At 48.7% G+C, this 18228-nt stretch overlaps 1 protein-coding gene across 2 annotated transcripts; it reads left to right on the top strand.

The window, feature by feature from the left end:
- Nucleotides 1-301: 301 nt before the first annotated feature.
- CCNT1 (cyclin T1) lies at nt 302-17333 on the top strand. Of its 2 annotated transcripts, XM_084610738.1 has the most exons (9): nt 308-531; nt 943-1024; nt 1709-1837; nt 2751-2811; nt 4319-4381; nt 4871-4916; nt 8393-8556; nt 8910-8980; nt 11228-17333. In XM_084610738.1, the coding sequence occupies exons 1-9, from the start codon at nt 350-352 to the stop codon at nt 12620-12622; spliced, it is 2193 nt and encodes a 730-aa protein (XP_084466864.1). In that variant the 5' UTR covers nt 308-349; the 3' UTR covers nt 12623-17333. The 2 variants fall into 2 exon arrangements, 1 of the variants encoding a protein (XP_084466864.1); XR_014709138.1 differs by lacking the exon at nt 8393-8556 and having other exon boundaries at nt 302-531; nt 11228-11366.
- Nucleotides 17334-18228: the final 895 nt, after the last annotated feature.

Genomic DNA, 18228 nt, shown 5'->3' with positions numbered 1-18228 from the left:
CCAGCCTCCTCTCCCCACCCAGCTACGTGCTTCCCTCAGCTCCAGGCTCCCGCGCATGCCCAGTTCTGCTCCCTCAGCGCCCCAAGATCGTACGCATGCGCAGTGCGGGCCGAAGCATGGGCCTAGCAGCCGCCTGCGCCCAAGCCGGCCTCGGCTCGTCCTCCTGAAGGGGGGGGGGGGGCACGTGCCGGCCGCATGCGCAGTGCGGCCCCCCTCGGGCCTCCAGCGCTGGCTCGGAGCGCCGCGGGGCCCCGGCCGCGCTCAGGGGCGCATGCGCCCGCGCGCCCGCGACGTCGGCGCGTGCGTGCGTGCGCGCCCGGCGCGGCGTGCGCGCCCCCCGCGGATCGCCATGGAGGCCTCGGCGAGCGCAGGGGCCGGCGGCGGCGGCGGCGCGGGGCGGCGCTGGTACTTCAGCCGGGAGCAGCTGGAGCGCAGCCCGTCCCGGCGCGCCGGGCTCGACCCGGACAAGGAGCTCTCCTACCGGCAGCAGGCGGCCAACCTGCTCCAGGACATGGGCCAGCGCCTCAACGTGTATCCGCGCCGGGCGGGCTAGGCCGCGAAGCCTGGGGCTCGCGTAGCGCGGCCGGCCGGCCGGCGGGCGGGCGCCGGGGCGGGCACTGCGCGGGGCGAGGCGCTTCCCGGTCCCACGCGGGGTTCCCTGCGGCGGTTCCCAGGGGTCCCTTGATGCCCGGTACATATGGGCCCCTCCCCGGTCGCTATAATCCAGCCCCCCTCCCCCCCTCCCGGTGCCCAGGCGGGGGCAGCTCGCACGGGTGAGGCCGCGTGTGTGGAAACCTACCCCGCAGAGCCGCCGGGCACGGGGGGCGGCTGCGAGCCCGGCCCCGGGGCGGGCCGCGCGGCTGCCGGCTCAGGGCCTTCAGCAAGGCGAAGCGGGGGCAGGCGCCCCTTCCAGGCGGCTTTTCCCTAACCTTACGCCTTCAGCTCTCAGCTGACCATCAACACCGCCATCGTGTACATGCACCGGTTCTACATGGTTCAGTCCTTCACCCAGTTTCATCGCAACGTAGGTATCGCTCGGACTCTCGCCTTCCCCGGCCCGGAAACCCTGGTGCGATGTTCGTTAGCGGCATTTCCCCGCCAGCGTCTCGGGGGAGCTGTGGCCAGGGCACAAGAGTGGGAGTCGAGAGATCTGGGCTCTCTTTCTCCCTGCTGTGCGGCCTTGAGTGCATCACTTCTTTCTGCCTTCCTTGGCTCAGCTGTAAAATAGAAGTAACCCTGATCTACCGGGGAGGGGAGGTTGTGAGCTTCAGCTGATCTCTTTGGGCAAAAGCTGTAATGGAATTGACAGTAGTTATACTTTTGTCACAGCGAATGTTCTTTGGACCTTTAAAAGATCTTTCTTGTTATGTGAATGTTCTCTCTAGTCAGCCTTAGAAATTGACTTTTTGTAGCTTTAATCCTGAACGTTTAGGGACTTTTTAAAAAAAAAAAAAAAAAAAAAGGGGGGGGGGGCGGGAGGGCATAACATTTTCCTACTACAGACATCTTAATGGGATACCAGAAGAGCATTTCCTCAAATCTGCATCTCCACCTTATCTCTGTATCTGAGGCCTGGAGGAAATCAGTAAATACAATGGTTTCGGAGCTCTAAGATTGCGCAGACCCCATCTGGACGCTAACACTGTAGGCTTGTGACTATTTGAACGAGGAGACCATTTTTGTTTTTTGTTTTTCTCTCTCCATGAAGTCTGTGGCACCAGCAGCCCTGTTCTTGGCAGCCAAGGTGGAGGAACAGCCTCGTAAGCTGGAGCATGTAATCAAGGTAGCGCATGCATGCCTGCATCCTCAGGACACCCCTCCAGACACTAGAAGTGAGGTAAGTGGCCAGACACCAGCAGAATGATTTCCATGCTCGAGAGGGAGGGATGAGAACATCCTCAAAGGGTACTGCATCCTGAAATGTAGAATTCTGGTAATATAAGTAACTTGTGGGGCTAAAGCATCTCATTAACTCCAGTATATAACCATCTGTTCTGTAAATGAGTGGTTACATTGCAGAATGTAGCTTTCAAATCAACCACTATTGTACAGCACAATTTTCAGGCTTCGTCAAAGCAGATGACTTGTCTCTTCTGCTCTGTGATCTCTCCTGTTTCCCTCCGCTATGCCGGTGTGAACGAAAGAATCGGATGTGCCACGTAATTGTGTCTGTATTAGAGGCTTCTGAGTAGGGAGTGGACATATCTGTCAGAGTTAAATAGCACTTGTAGCAAAGCAGAAAATGGTGTGTGCAGTTCAATCCTCTCTCCACCCACCTAATGGTGGGATTGTTAAAAATGTTTCCATTTTCCCCATCTCTCATGACAGCCCTTCATAACTGGAACTGAGTGGCCAACCCTGCTGAAAGGGGGAAGCTTTATCCAGGATCCAAAGCTTGTAGGAAAAAATTTGATTAAAAGGTTAAATTTTAACCCACACTGTTCACGTTGACATGTCCCTTTGTGTTTAAAACTCTCTTATGGAGAGAGAGAGACTAAAGCATATAGCAGCAGCAGCAGCAACCCATGTCAAATGAACACTAGCAGGGGAATGTATCCATCCAGCACTCTGCTTTCTCTCTTTTGGGAGGGAATCTGTGCCAGTTTCCTCTAGTACTGAGTGGGATAAAGATTCCCCCTTGATTTTTATTTTTTATTTTTTTTGGCCTCCCTGAGAGAGAGAGTTAGAAATGTGCAGGCTTTATACAGCGTGCCTCATCGTGAGTAACCTGCCTGTCCTCTCAACCCCAGGCTTACCTGCAGCAAGCTCAAGACCTGGTCATTCTAGAGAGCATTATACTGCAGACCCTGGGTAAGTTTTTCAAAGCGGACGGGCTTCCACTCAAATCCCAGACCCAGGAGGGTTCCGCAGAGCGGAGAGTCTAACCCCCCAGTCTTCTCCACAGCTGGAGGGCATATGCACAGCTGGCCAATGGGAGAGCAAGAGTCCAGGCAACCACCTTTTTTCACACCACCACTTTCTTCTCATACACGTGTTTTCAGGGTTCACTTACTTTATTTTGAGTTGATAACAGCTTAAACATGCAGAGTTTGACTCGTTTCTATCCCCAGCAGGTTTTGTTCTGCTTGGATGCCAGTTGCTCTGGGTACAAGTGTTATAAATTGTAACAGTGTGGTACTCTGTCTCCTATCCCAGCCACTGGATTAATCCGCTCTGGGGTAGCGAAGGGAGCCTAGAATGAATGTTCATGTTTTGATCAGGTTGCTTCTAGCATTAGTTTTCTTTGGAGGTTTTTTTTTAATGTAGCCCTTTACGTCTAGGATTTGGCATTTCCTATGGCTCTACTAGACACCTGAGTGGTGGAGGCTTCTGTTGATTAAGAAAAAGCCAAGCGAATCTTCTATTTTTTTGTTTTGTTTTATTTTTAAAAAACAATCTTTCCTGATTCATTCAGGAAACGACTAAGTCAGGAGACGACTAAGGGGGCATACGATAGAGGTCTATAAAATCATGGCTGGTGTGGAGAAAGTAAATAGGGAAGTGTTATTTACTCCTTCTCATAACACAAGAACTAGGGGTCACCAAATGAAATTAACAGGCAGCAGATTTAAAACAAACAAAAGGAAGTATTTTTTCACACAACGCACAGTCAGCCTGTGGAACTCCTTTACAGAGGATGTTGTGAAGGCCAAGACTTCACAGATGTTAAGTGGCTTGCCCAGTTACACAGCAGGGTAGCTCTGGAGTCAGCATTTGACATGTAGACTTCCTGGCTCCTTGTCCTGTGCTCAGTCCTCCCAGTTGCCTCTTCTAGAATCCCAGTTCTGCCATGACTATGCTGGTGAGAGAAGTAAATGGACAGAAGCGGATGCTCAGCACGTGGGCTGTCATTTTTAAAAACAACTTACAAAACTAAATGGAAAACTGAAGCAAGGATTTCACTTCATCTGACATTCATGCTACAGGCTCCCTCAAATAGAAGACACCTGCTTCCTTATGGTGCTTTGGGTGGCACAAATTCCTTTGAGCAGATGCTAGTTTTCTTTCTTCCTTCCTTCCAGCTGCTGCAAGAGGCTTTGTCCTACTTAAAATCCGTAATAGGTGTTTTGCTTCCAGTGAAGTCTCTTCAGCAGTAAGCAATTTAGCTGCTTGGAAACCAGTGACCTTCAGGATTTGTGACTGGACAGCTTGATCCTTCTGTTTTATTCCTGCTTGCCTCTGAGCAGAAAGTGTGAGCTTTTAGTGCAGAGGGGAAGCTGAGTTGCCTCTCCAGGAGCAGGAGGCATGTGCGATATTTAAAACCGTGAGGATGCTGTGTTTGTTACCTAATGGTCACATGTCTCTGCCATTCTTTCAGGGTTCGAGATCACTATTGATCACCCCCATACACACGTGGTGAAGTGCACGCAGCTAGTGCGAGGTAAGAGACCTAAAGTGTGCTGTTGAACGCTTGCCACCTTCCATCACAGAGGTGGCTGTATTACCGAGCTAGGTGACATGGTTCCTCTAGAGAGCTCAGAGTTGAAATCATGTGGGATGTTTTGGTTGAAAGGGCTGTATAAGCAGGAGGTGGTAGCATTCATTAACAGTGAATTACCCAGACACTACACAGAGTGTGTGTGTCATTCAATCTAACATTGAAGTAAAGATGCTGCAGTGGCAAATGGGTGCGGGAACGGGTATAATTTTGAGTTGCTGTAAAGCACAACACAGTGGTTTTGTTAAATGCAGGTTTTGTGTTGCTATGGGGCAGAACTGAAACAAATCAGACCAGCAGGATCTTTCATATCCAGTTCTGTGCTTGCTGCGGCCACTCCCTGTAGAAGCCTGTACTTCTAACAGACTAGTACTGTGGAAGTCTCTGCCAAAGTGTTCAAGCTAACTCTTGTTTTTTCCTTTCCCTTTCCAGCCAGCAAGGATTTGGCACAAACTTCCTACTTCATGGCGACCAACAGGTTGTTACTTTTGAATTGATTCCTATGTTTTTAGCAGAGGGTTTTATCGGGGGGTGGGGGGAAATGCCATTTGGACATTCTGGAGTATTATCTAGTGAGTTTGGGGCGTGTGGGGGGGTATTGCTTAGTGCTATACAACAGAAGAAAGGGTCCCTGTCCCATGGAGCAATCTACAGCGGATAAGGGGACAGCTCCTGGACAGTGCACACTTCTGTTTGGGTAGTTAGAAGAAGAAATGGATTTTAAAGAGTATTTGAAGGAAGTGCTCATTCGCATTACTGAAGTGCCTGGGAGCCCTGTCATGGACTAGGAATTCATGGCGCTAGGCACTGTCCAAACAGAACCAAATGGTGCCTCCTGCCCCAGAGAGCCTTGCAATTGACAAGACAGCAGGTGGATGCAGATAGATGGGGGAATGTGAGGAAGCAGTGAGAGATTTGGCAGAGTGCTATGCAGTGGTCTAATGCTAGACATTTATTCCTGAAGAGAGGGACTTAGAAAAGAACTAAGGCAGTTTGGCTTCTTTCTCTTAAAAGATCTTGAGGTGACTTCAGATTTTCAAATAAGGATTGAAAAATTAACTCCAAGTACCAATAAGAGGCCCAAACTGGAAGCTCATAAAAAATGGAAATTCTTGGAGCCATTACTTCATGCAAACGCATGGAATCAGGTTCAGTGAAAGGTTGTTTAACTTCAACCATGTGTATTGGAGACACCTAGGTTTCATTCTGGAGGGGATGTTGAGATGTTGGAGAAAAGCAGGGCAATATCGTGGAAAACGTAAAAGGCAGAGACATGCCCTTGGGTATGCAGGTGTCTGCATCAGAAAGGACTGGTTCAGCAGGTGAACTTGGGCTTAGGCTTGGTATACTTAAGTCTTGCCCGCATAGCTCTGTTGGTTAGGAGTGTGGGGGGCGGGAACCATACCTCTAAGTGACATAGTTTTGCTGGCATAGCTTATTTGGGGAACTGTATAAGCTGCATCTCCATTAGGGTGACTTGTGGTCTGGCTATGCCAATAGTCCGTTTCTAGTGGAGATAAGGCCGCAGTTGGAAAAGCTGCTTCCATTCCCTGCTGTGCCACTGATTGATTGTGTGACGCACACACACCTTGGGCAAGTCCCCCTCTGTCCTGCCATTCTATTAAATGGAAGTAATTCTCTTCCACCTCTGCTCCAAGGATCTCTGCTGAACTGGTTTTTAATCCTGATCTGGGAACTTTTTTAAATGACACATTTCAGACATGAACTTACTGAACAATAAACACAAAGGAGATGCTACAGTATGGTAGTTCTAGTGATTTGAGGATATGTACTATCAACCATAAATCATTCTGTAAAATGGTAACTCTTAAGGGCAGGTTCACTGGCACACCAGAACAGTGCAAAGCAGCTAGAACCCACTGGCTAATTAAACTGATTACAGTGGCTTTGCATCACCAGAGCAGCACATAGCAACCCTAATATACTGGCAGATCTGGCTCTTAATTGGCAATTGACTTAATTCAGGTTTCAGAGGGTAGTCATGTTAGTCTGTATCAGCAAAAACAATGAGGATTCCTTGTGGCACCTTAGAGACTAACAAATTTATTTGGGCGTAAGCTTTTGTGGGCTAAAATCCACTTAATCGGATGCATGGAGTGAAAATACAGGAGCAGGTATAAATACATGAAAGGATGGGGGGTTCCTTTACCAAGTTAGAGGTCAGTCTAACGAGGTAAATCAATTAACAGCAGGATACCAAGGGAGGAAAATTCTCTTTTGAAGTGGTAAGAGAGTGGCCTATTACAGGCAGTTGACAAGAAGGTGTGAGTAACAGTAGGGAGAAATTAGTATTGGGGAAATTAAGTTTAGGTTTTGTAATGACCCAACCACTCCCAGTCTCTGTTCAGGCCTAATCTGATGGTATCCAGTTTGCAAATTAATTCCAGTTCTGCAGCTTCACGTTGGAGTTTGGTTTTGAAGTTTTTTTTTGTTGAAGAATTGCCACTTCTAGGTCTGTTTGTTGAGTGACCAGAGGTTTAGAGGCTTGTGTTTAGTGAGCCCAGTTTCTGTGAAAGGAGTGGGGCATGGGTCCCCTGTCCATGAGGCCCAGTGTCGATGCTTTCCAAGTTTCCTAGACACTGTTTTCTTGATGCCCAAAGCAACAGTGACAGCTGGGCCAAGTAATAGACCAGGGGAAACTCTTGACAGGAGACCAGGCTCCCTTGTAGATCTTTGAGGCATCAACCAGTGGATTTAGGCCATGGCACTTGGCTGTGGAAGTAGAGGCGTAACTGGTGGAGTTATCTGTCACAATGACCTCATTTAAGTTACCTGGACCTGCTTGGGGCTGATACAACAATCATAACCGTGAATTGCAGTGATGGTTAACGACATCGCTTACTTTACAACTGAAATTTGTACAAAAGTAGGCCATGCTCTAGATTTATTTTTAAGTAAAACAAAGGTTTGGAGAGTCCATTCTGAGAAGATCATTCAGAACGAAGACGACCAACATATACTAAATCTCCTACAGGACTCAGCTTTTAATATATTTTAACAACCATTAGATTAATCTAGGGAATTCTCAGGAAACTAATCTTGTATTTTGAGTGGGTGCTGTAAAGTTGGGGCAAATACAATGTATTTTTCATACAAAGCACAGGTTGAACCCCTGTGAAATGGAGATCAACCTTAACTGTGAAGATGTAACTGGCACCTCCAAATTGTTCTATGAAGTGGATTTGAGGCTTTGTTTGCCATGTCGGGGGGGATGTGTGCAGGGGGGTTGAGGCCCAGTCCAGTGCTGCAGTGTCTCTCTGAGTTGGCAGTTGTTAATCCCCCAGCTCCATTGACATTCAGAAGCTGTGTGGTTTGAGGAAGCCAAGGTTTGAGAGAGGGAGGCAGGAGTGGAAGTCTGTGGGCTTTATTGTTTGAACTGTTGGTTGTTGGGTCTCTCATGATGGTGCATGTGTCATTACCGATCACGTTAACTTCGCAGGAGTTTTGCTTGGGTTGGGAATCGGCATTTTCCAGCCATGTGAATTTGCTTCAGCAGAAGAAATGGAGCTGTCTGAATCTCTCCTTAGGTTGAGCAGAGCCCACTTCCAAGCCAAGAACCCAGCTGCCCACTGCTTCTCTCGGGTTCTGATGTTGGGCCTCAGGGGACTTGGGCTGAAGTCCAGCATAACTTAACTTTTTTTCACCTGCAATAGGCAATGGGCCCCAGAGCCCAGAGTTGGGAGGAGCTTGTGGAGAAGCCTGAAAATGAATTGGTTTGAGCAGCACAGGGAAGTAACAAGTGACTTGGCAGTGCATAGAGACGCCTTGACAACAAGGGATGTCTTGGGGGAGGAATTGTCCTTTTCCCTTCAGGAACATTCCCACCATGCCCACCTCTTCCGCAGTGTCTGTTCAGCGGGGGATTGTGTGTGCTGAGGTTCAGGCCTGGGAGTTCATGGCTTTCTGTTTCTCTCTCCCTGCTGGTGACGTCAGCCTGCACCTGACCACCTTCAGCCTGCAGTACACCCCTCCCGTTGTGGCCTGCGTCTGTATCCACCTGGCTTGTAAGTGGTCCAACTGGGAGATCCCAGTCTCCACGGACGGGAAGCACTGGTGGGAATACGTTGATGGCACTGTAACTCTGGAGCTCTTAGACGGTAAGTTTTGGAGCAAGGTCCCCCCCAGAAAGGCACTCTTATTATCTTGGCATCTATTCCTGGGTCTGCCATTCAGACACAGCCACTGACCAATTCATGGACTTCAAGGGCTTCTGATCTTGCCAGGGTTTTCAGTGTGGCAGCTTCTTTGGTGCAATAGAGACAGTAGAAGTCATGGAGTGGGATGAGCTTAACTAGTCAGTGCTACTACTTCACTGTATTTCCCTTCCTGAAATAGCTCTATCTCATCATGAATAGCTCCACCCATCAGTGAGCAGCGGGCTGCTGGCTTGTGGCTGCTCTGCGTCCTCCCTCTGACCCTCTTGTCTGTGTTTTGTGTGTCCCCTTTGCAGAGCTGACTCATGAATTCCTGCAGATTCTTGAGAAAACTCCCAACCGGCTCAAACGCATCCGCAACTGGCGGGTAAGAATTTCCTCTCTTGGGCTGCTGTCCACTGCTCTGGCTCTGAGTCTCCTGTCTGGCCTCTGGGCTGGGCTGTCTGTAGTACTGACAGTGCTCAGGGGAAGGAGGGGCACTTCAATATTAAGGTTTAACAGACCGTACATTTCTGTTTTCATTCGTCTTGAATAAACTCATTGATGAGCTCGCTGTTTTCCTAGCCAGGGCTTGACAAACCCACTCCTTCAGGAGGTGTGTAACACCTCCCCGTCCATGGGCGAGAGGAGAGGGCTGGGTGCCACTTTCTGTGGCCTCTAAGCTTTGCTTTAAACCTGTATGTTTGAAGCCATGAGGGCTACACAAACATAAGAATGGCCATACTGGGTCAGACCAAAGGTCCGTTTAGCCCAGTATCCTGTCTTCCGATGCCAAGGGGCCCCAGAGGGAATGAACAGAACAGGGAATCATCAAGTGACCCATCCCCGTCTCCCATTCCCAGCTTCTGGCAAACAGAGGCTAGAGACACCATCCCTGCCCAACCTATCCTGCATGAATTTATCTAGTTCTTTTTTGAACCCTGTTATGGTCTTGGCCTTCACAACATCCTCTGGCAAGGAGTTCCACAGGTTGAATGTGCATTGTGTGAAGAAATACTTCCTTTTATTTGTTTTAAATCTGCTGCCTATTAATTTCATTTGGTGACCCCTAGTTCTTCTGTTATAAGTAGTAGTAAATAACACTTCCTTATTTACTTTCTCCACACCTGTCATGATTTTATAAACCTCTATCATATCCCCCCTTAGCCATCTTTTCCCAGCTGAAAAGCAGCAGTCTTATTAATCTCTCCTCATATGACAGCCCTATTCATACCTGTAATCATTTTTGTTGTCCTCTTCTGAACCTTTCCCAATTCCAGTATATCTTTTTTGAGATGGGTCGACCACATCTGCACGCAGTATTCAAGATGTGGGTGTTCCGTGGATTTATATAGGGACAATATTATAATTTCTGTCTTATTTTCTATCCCTTTCTTAATGATTCCCAACATTCTATTAGATGTTTTTTGACTGCTGCTGCACATTGAGTGGATGTTTTCAGAGAACTATCCACAATGACTCAAAGATCTTTCTTGAGTGGTAACAGTTAATTTAGATCCCATCATTTTATATGTATAGTTGAGATTGTTTTCCAATGTGCATTACTTTGAATTTATCAACTGATCGATTTTTCTGATTGAATTTCATCTGCCATTTTGTTGCCCAGTCACCCAGCTTTGTGAGATCCTTTTGTAGCTCTTCGCAATCTGCCTGGGACTTAACTATTTTGAGTAGTTTTGTCATCTGCAAATTTTGTCATCTCACTGTCTACTCCTTTTTCCGGATTGTTTATGAATATGTTTAAATAGGACTGGGCCCAGTACAGATCCTTGGGGGACACCACTATTTACCTCTCTCCATTCTGAAAACTGACCATTTATTCCTACCCTTTGTATCCTGTCTTTTAACCGGTTACCGATCCCTGAGAAACCTTCCTTCCTTATCCCATGACTGCTTACTTTACTTAATAATCTTCGGTGAGGGACTTTGTCAAAGGCTTTCTGAAAATCTAAGTACACTGTATCCACTGGATCCCCTTTGTCAACATGCTTGTTGACCCCCTCAAAGAATTCTAGGAGATTGGTGAGGCATGATTTCCCTTGACAAAAACCATGTTGACTCTTCAACAAATTATGTTAATTTATATGTCTGACAATTTTGTTCTTTTCTATAGTTTCAACCAGTTTGCCCGGCGCTGAGGTCAGGCTCACCGGTTTTTGTCATTGCCGGGGTCCCCTCTGGAGCCCTTTTTAAGAATTGGCATCAACCACCTTAAATTTGCCCTGCCTTTAAACAATAGAGGTGTGAACTGTCCAAAGCCCTAACCCGCAGCCAAGTGCTAGTTGCCTAGGGCCTCTCACCCCAGGGCATGCTGCTCTCTGCTGCTGTCTGTATTTGTAAACATGTGGTCTCTTCTGGGGCAAAAATGTGTTTTGCAAAAAGAATTCTCCCCCAGGCTGGTGCTGAAGCAGGTGAGAGATGTACAACTTGTTGCAGGACCATTTAGTGTGATAGCCCCAATATGAGGGAAGCTGCGTGATCATGAGCACCTTAGTTTTGCTACTTACTCTGCACAGTGGCAGTTCTCCCTTTTTCTCCCTGAGTGGGTAACAGGGCCTGTGTCAGTGACAAAGCCACTGAGGTACAAATGTCCTTTCTTGCTGCTTTATTTTAGGCCTCCCAAGCAGCCAAGAAATCCAAAGCAGACGACCAAGGAGAAGATGAGTGCCTCTCGGAGCAAACTATTCTCAGCATGATCTCCAGGAACAATTCTGACATGAACATTGCAGGCTTAATGAGTATGTCAACTTCCTCGACTGCAGGAGCCGGGCCTCCCCTCCCAGATGGAGAGGACTCTCCCACTGATCTGAGCAGTATGGATATGTTTCAGTCAGAGCACTGGATGTCCCACCATCCTCCACACAAGCTAGAGGCTGGCCAGGTTCACAGGACTAACGAAAGCTCAGCAGCCACTGAGCAGGATGGCGCTGCTTACCAGAAGCAGAGCAGCAAGAGCGCGCCCTCAGCAAAGGTGTCGCTGAAAGAGTACCGCGCCAAGCATGCTGAAGAGCTGGCTGCACAGAAGCGGCAGCTGGAGAACATGGAGGCCAATGTGCGGTCTCAGTATGCCTATGCTGCACAGAATCTCCTGGTCCAGCAGCAGAGGGAGAGGGAAGTCCAGCAGGAGAACAACCCCTCCCCAGTCCTGAAGATTCCCACCGGCAGCTCCGAAAGCGCAGAGCGCCCTCCTCTGGAGAAGAGCGACAAGGCCTCCGCCCTGAAGCTGAGGATTCCTGTGGCAGGGGGAGGAGGGGACAGACAACTCTCCTCGAAACCAGAGGAGATCAAAATGCGCATCAAGGTGCCGACTGCCTCAGATCGGCACAGCTCCTCAGACGAGAGCAGCGGGAAGAGCCGGGAGCACAAGGAGAAACACAAGGCCCACTTGTCCAACCACCACCATCACAATCATCACTCGCACAAACACTTGCATGTGCAGCCTGCAGCTGGGGCCAGCGGCGCCGGGGGCAAGCGACCAGGAGACTCTAAACACAGCAGCCAGCAGGGCAGCCTGGCCCATAAAAGCTTCAGCTTGTCTGGGTCCTCTCGGAAAAGGCCTCTCCTGGAAGAGGCGTCTGCTGCTGCACATGAGCACCAGCCAAAAATCAGTAAGAGCTCCAAAGCTGCTGGCATGCAGTTTTCTTTTGCCCACCTCCCCGGGGCTACCCAGCTTCCTGGGCACAGCTTGGATACAGCTGGCGTCCCCTTCCCCCAGGCCGGCAAAGCCAGGGGGACCCATGGGAAATCGGACAAAGGCCCCACCGGTGCTAATGGGCACAACACAAACCAGGCCATTGACTACCAGGATACAGTCAACATGCTGCACTCGCTGCTGAGCGCCCAGGGTATGCAGCCCACCCAGCCCCCAGCTTTCGACTTTGCCCACTCGTATGGCGAGTACTTGAATCCAAGGGCCGCTGGGAGCTCCAGAGCTGCCAACACGGACAAGCCCCGACCACCCCCACTGCCCTCAGAACCCCCTCCCCCCCTCCCGCCTCTGCCCAAGTAAAGTCCTTTTTACTACTGAGTTTGTATAGACATGCCTGGAATCTGGGCCACCCCCTTCAGGGGAGGGGCAGGGTGGTCTGACCCCACTGCCTCACAAAACTATTTTATTATTATTATTATTATTTTATTATTTTTATTGGTCTTAGAGTGCGGAGTCCTCCAAGCTGTGAAAGGATAAGAAATGTCCTTCCTTCTCCTCACTCTCCCCATCAGAATCCCACTGGGCTGCAGGGGCCTGCCCCCTCTGGGAACAGAGGCCCCTCTGGGCGTTGCAGTGGGGGCGGGGATGTGGGGGTACCTAAAACGTGTCGCAGAATCTCTTAAAGACATTTTTAAAATAATTTAAACAGTAAGTTATATCTGTTCATAGTATTTTGTTCACTTTAATTTTGTGAAGCTGGCAGGTGATGTAAAGTGCCCTAGCACTGCTGCAGGGGCTGGGGGAGGGAGCTTGTGTGAAGGGCTTGCATGGCTTGTCCTCGGCTCGTTTGAGCACTGAGTGGTGTAGAGAAGGTGGTCAGGAGCTGACCTGTAAGAAGAGGGCCATGAATGGAAGCAGCATGGTCTGGTGGTGATGGAGCCAGGCAATTCCAGCTTGGGGCATTACCTGGGCTGAGTCACTTCAGTTTCCTCCTTTGTGAAATAAGGTTGGTGCTGACCACCTCCTCCCCCTTGCAAAGGGCTTTACCCACCAGTTGGTATTGGCTCTGTCCCTCCTTCCTCTGGAGGGGAGGATCCCTGTGCACCTCAGTATCACTGGGAGGCAAGGGCAGTTCCCTACCAGATTGTGCTGGTTCCATTGAAAAGTCCCCACTGCTGTGACTGACTCAGTCTGCCATGTGCCAGTAATGAGGGGGGTTACAGGGTCAGAGTGATGGGAGTCTGGCTGGCTGTTGCACAAAGGGGCCGCTGAAATGCGGATGGGTCTGCCGCCTAGAGCAGCAGCAAGGTGCCATCCGGGATCTCGCTCCAGTCTCCGGTGGGGGGGAAGCATGATAGCGGAGGTGAGATTGGGGATGGGGGAAGGTGCTGTGCCCAGGAGGGTGGTGAAACAGAATTGTGATTGGGGGTGCTTCAAAGTGTATTTCAGTCACATTATGGAATGAGATTCTTCATATTTGTTACAAAGAAAAAAATACTGCAAAAAAGTGAACTGTTTTGAAATAGTCCTTTGTAGGGGGCTGAGGTTGAATGTGAAAGGACCAGTCAGGCCAGTGTGTGACTTGAGTTTTCACTGCAAAAGGGGCTGGGACCCCCACTTGGGCTGACATTCCTGTGGGGGTTGGGAATCTCTGTATTTCCCCGAGCCAGCTGGGGCCAGAGTTGCTGCCTGTGTATTTCTGCCCGTTCAGTTGCCCATAAAGACAAGCGGTCACGTGCTTGGAGCTGGCTTGAGTTCTGGGGGCTGTAATTGGGAGCCCCCCACAGGTGGCAGTGGCTGGAAAGAGATCTAGTCATTTCTGCCTAATGCAGAATCCTCCTTGCATTTGCCCAAGTCTCTTGGAATCTGACCATTTAACCCCTCACCCACTGGCTAACACTAGTTCTGTTGCAGAGTATGTGCGCCAAAGATGCAGCGCAGACATCTCCTAGGATCTGAGGCAGCTGCTGGGGACAGGTCACAGTCCGGGTTTTTAATGGCATGCTCTCAAAATCCACAAGTCCTCTGTAAAGCTTGGGCTGGATTCTGCACTTACTCTGGTGTCAGTCTGGGGGAAATTGCTGAAGTCAATCCAGACTGACACAAGTTTTACCCAGAGGAGAGTCTGACCCAGTGCATCTGGCTGATGTAACGCAAAAGCACCAAGATACAGATGAGCTGAGGGGGGGACTCTAGGATCAACCTACCTGTGTCTCCAGTTAGCATTGTTAGAGCAGTTGACTTTCTGCTGTCTAGAAAAGTCCATCCTGCATCTGTGTGGCCTGGACCGGAGGGCACCACTAGGGGTAGCTCGCTGAGGGACCCCTGTGGCTGCTTTGCTGCTGCTCTCTCCCAGAATGTGGACCCAGAGCTTCTAGGGAAGCAGGGGAGCCCTAGCTAGTTTTGGGCAAGCATTTTTGTTTCATTTACTCATCTCCCCAAGAAGCTGGAGGTTTTCTCTTGTGGCACAGGTTATAATTTTCCAGATTTCCAGTAAACTGTCTTCACATGCTTTTGGGAAACTCAATGTCCCCTGCATTGAACTCTGCCTGTCTTTTTTTAACTTTCTGTTTAACCTGGAACTGCACTGTCCCCGGCCAGGAAGACTCTCTCAGTGCAGGGCTGTCGTCTGGTTTTGCGTACAAAACTTTTATTCCCTTTTTACATATGTAACGCTGAGACTCCCAGCAGGGATTTGGTCTTTGCTTAACCTGCAGCTTTTGTGGCACACTAGCTGTCTCTTTAACCAAGCCATTAATGAGGCTTTCTTTTAATCACGGACATAGGCACTTTCTAGCTCTGCCCTTTCGCTTTTAGGGATTTTTAGCTTACTGATTCAGATGCAGCCTCCTCTGCAGGGGTTGGATGGAGCAGACCCTTCATAGGGTTCAACAGACTGGGGTTTCTCTGGGGGGTGTCTTGTCAGTTTCTGGAAAATGTTTGGGTTTTTTTTAAATGGCTACATTTCTTAAACTTCCAGCTGCAAAGCTAACCCTGGGGTTTATGCACTGCCCTTAGCCCGCTGCCATAAACAAGTACAGCTGATGACCAGGCTTCTGGAATTCCGTTCCCATTTGGACCCCTCAATGGAAAGGCCAGTCTTTCAAGAGTGCTCAGTGCCCACCAGTGCCCACAGAGATCACCCAGGAAGCTAGAATCCTGGTTTGGTGGATTGTGTAAAACTTCAAGCTGTCTTAAAAAAATGGAGGGGGGAAAACCCAACTGTTTAAATTATCTCCTTCACAACAGGTGTGAGCTTGCGAATCTTGCATAGTTTGTGGTATGTATGGGGCACAGGCCTTGTGGGTATTTTTCCCGTGTGGTGGATCCTATTTTAAAGGATGGGGCTTGGGTTAAGATTGTGGGGGACAAATTCTGGGGGAAGAAAAATCTTTGTTCTCTAGGTTTCTTTCCCTGTGTGATTTTAAAAAAAAAAATTTCATAAGAGAAAGTATAAAAAGGTAAATGATTTATCAGGGGTTTCCTTTTTAAGATATAATAAGAGTTTGGCTTGAATCATGGGGGAACTTTCTTCTGGTATCCCTGTCCAAAATGCATCTCACATCCCATATGGAAAAAGAGCACAATGCACTGAGTAGAGAAATCACTTGTGTTGCAGGCACTCTTAAATGCATGAATTCAGTGTCTGCTTTACCATCTAAAATTGCCTCTAGGTTTTATCCAGAATGCTTGGTGTGCTCATGTAATAGAGCAGAGAATCTGACTTCCCATATGCTATGGGCCCAGCTTGGGTGTGATGGGAAGAGTGGGCATTAGTGGATCAGGAAATGGAAGTAGATGACCCTGACTGAAACTCATTTGGCATTCTGTGCTTTGGTATGAGCTGACTTTCCTCCTGGCAGTGGAAAGAATGGCATGGGTGTAAGTCACTGGATGTTGGAGGTGGGGTGGAGGTTGCTCCACCTTAAGTACTTGATGGTTGCTTTTCCTGCATTGCCTCTCCTCTGGGTAAGTAATCTGGCTTCTGCCATATCTGTGCAAAGGAGGCTACTCTGCCACTGTCACCGGATGTGCAATGTACAGTGCTGCTGAAATTAGCAGACACTTTCCATGGATGTTCCAATCTTTTCTTCCACATTCAATTTGTCCCCATATTTCTTGAGAAGGCGGGGAGTAAAATATAGGGTCTGTGAAACCTCTGCAGTGAGGGAAGGAAGCTCTGCCCAAACTTTCCACAGCACAGATAACCTCCTGCAGTCATGACTCTGCTCTCTTTCACATAGACACTAAGCAAACATGGATTGTGAAGATAGCAGCCCTGCACCCTGGTCGCAGTCCAACATGCTTTTCCCCTCTGAGGAGGTGTATGGTCTAAAATTCTTCATTCCTTTGTTTGGGGAAGTGATGGGAGGGAAGGATGACTGCAGGGGGGAGAGAGAAAGGGCAATTTAATCCTATTCTGAAGTGTTACAAATATTTAAACTTTGGACATTTTTTAAAAAGAGAGACAAGTTTGCTACAATTCCATTGTAAACTCATTTCCCTTCCAGACATGGCTATGCTGGCTGTCTGGGAGGGGCACAACTGGCTTGAGCCTTCACTGCCACCCCGCTATTGGGATGCGAAAGGAACGCTTGACAGCATTCAAAGTACTGGTGCTTCACAACACCTTTGACTACTGGCGGTCTGTACAGAGTGAGGGCTGGGGGGTGATAAACTGCACCATTCCTAAGCTTTCTCCTTTCTGTGATTATATGAAACTCTGATTGGATTCAATTTTTTTTTTTTAAACCCACATTAAGCCAAAGAGCCCAATCAATGCGTTTTCTGATCTCTCAATCTCTCACTCAGGGTCTGCCTTGTGGTTGCAAACTGACCAATTTGGGTTTTTCCCTTCCCCTGCTGCTGTTGCCTGTCTCCTGATACCTACTGCATTGTTTCTCTCCCCCCCGCCCCCCATACAAAATGTGAAGAGCTTCCTGTGCACAAACCAGCAGGAAGCTGGATAACTAATGGGGCTACAGGTGTTGGCGATCTTGCTGTCAAGTATGTTTCTCTCTGTATTTATCCACATCAATAAAAGTTAAAGGCAAAGGAGTCAATGAATTCAGCTGCTGCTTGGTTTTTTTTTAACTGATAATTACAAAGGGAAAATAGGCTCAGCCTGAGGTTAAGGTGCAGACTTTAGAAGGGGGAGACCTAGGTTTTATTCCTGAGTCTGCCCCAGACTTTGTTGCTATTCCTCCGTTTCCCATACTGAAAGTGGGGAGTGGAGTGTCAGCCTCCCACCTTGAAGGCTGAGGTAGTGAGGGGTTGGCCATGCTGGCTGGCTGGGGAAGTGTCATGTGTTAAGACTCCTGGAGAAAAAGATGGTGAGTAAACTACAAGAGGCAAAACCCTACCCAATCTCATCTGTTCTGTGTATAGAAAAAGAGGAAGTCCCCAACTGCCACTAATGGCACTAGTGTGCTCCTCGCCTCTTGCTGTGCATAATTCATGGCAATGAAAGCTCTGAACAGTGAAGGCTGGATATCTAGCCAAGAAAAGGAACTCCAGTGTGCCAAGCTTGACAGTGAATTTATAGTCTAGGAGGAATGGCTCAACCCTAGCTTGTGCGGTGGACAGCTGGAATTTGCTTCCCTCCCAGTGACTCTGAATCATAGACTATCAGGGTTGGAAGGGACCTCAGGAGGTCATCTAGTCCAACCCCTGCTCAAAGCTGGACCAATCCCCAACTAAATCATCCCATCCAGGGCTTTGTGAAGCCTGACCTGAAAAACCTCAAATGAAGGAGATTCCACCACCTCCCTAGGTGACCCATTCCAGTGCTTCACCACCCTTCTTGTGACAAAGTTTTTCCTAATATCCAACCTAAACCTCCCCATTGCAACTTGAGACCATTACTCCTTGTTCTGTCCTCTGATAATGGTCCAAGACAGGGTATTTTGTCTAGCTAGGCATGCTATTCATAGCCGCATGATACGAAGTAAAGATGGTTGCTCTGA

Source organism: Lepidochelys olivacea (assembly GCF_965140295.1).
Source record: "Lepidochelys olivacea isolate rLepOli2 genome assembly, chromosome: 20".
NCBI classification, from domain to species: Eukaryota; Metazoa; Chordata; order Testudines; family Cheloniidae; genus Lepidochelys; species Lepidochelys olivacea.
This window is presented reverse-complemented; position numbering and strand designations above follow the sequence as displayed.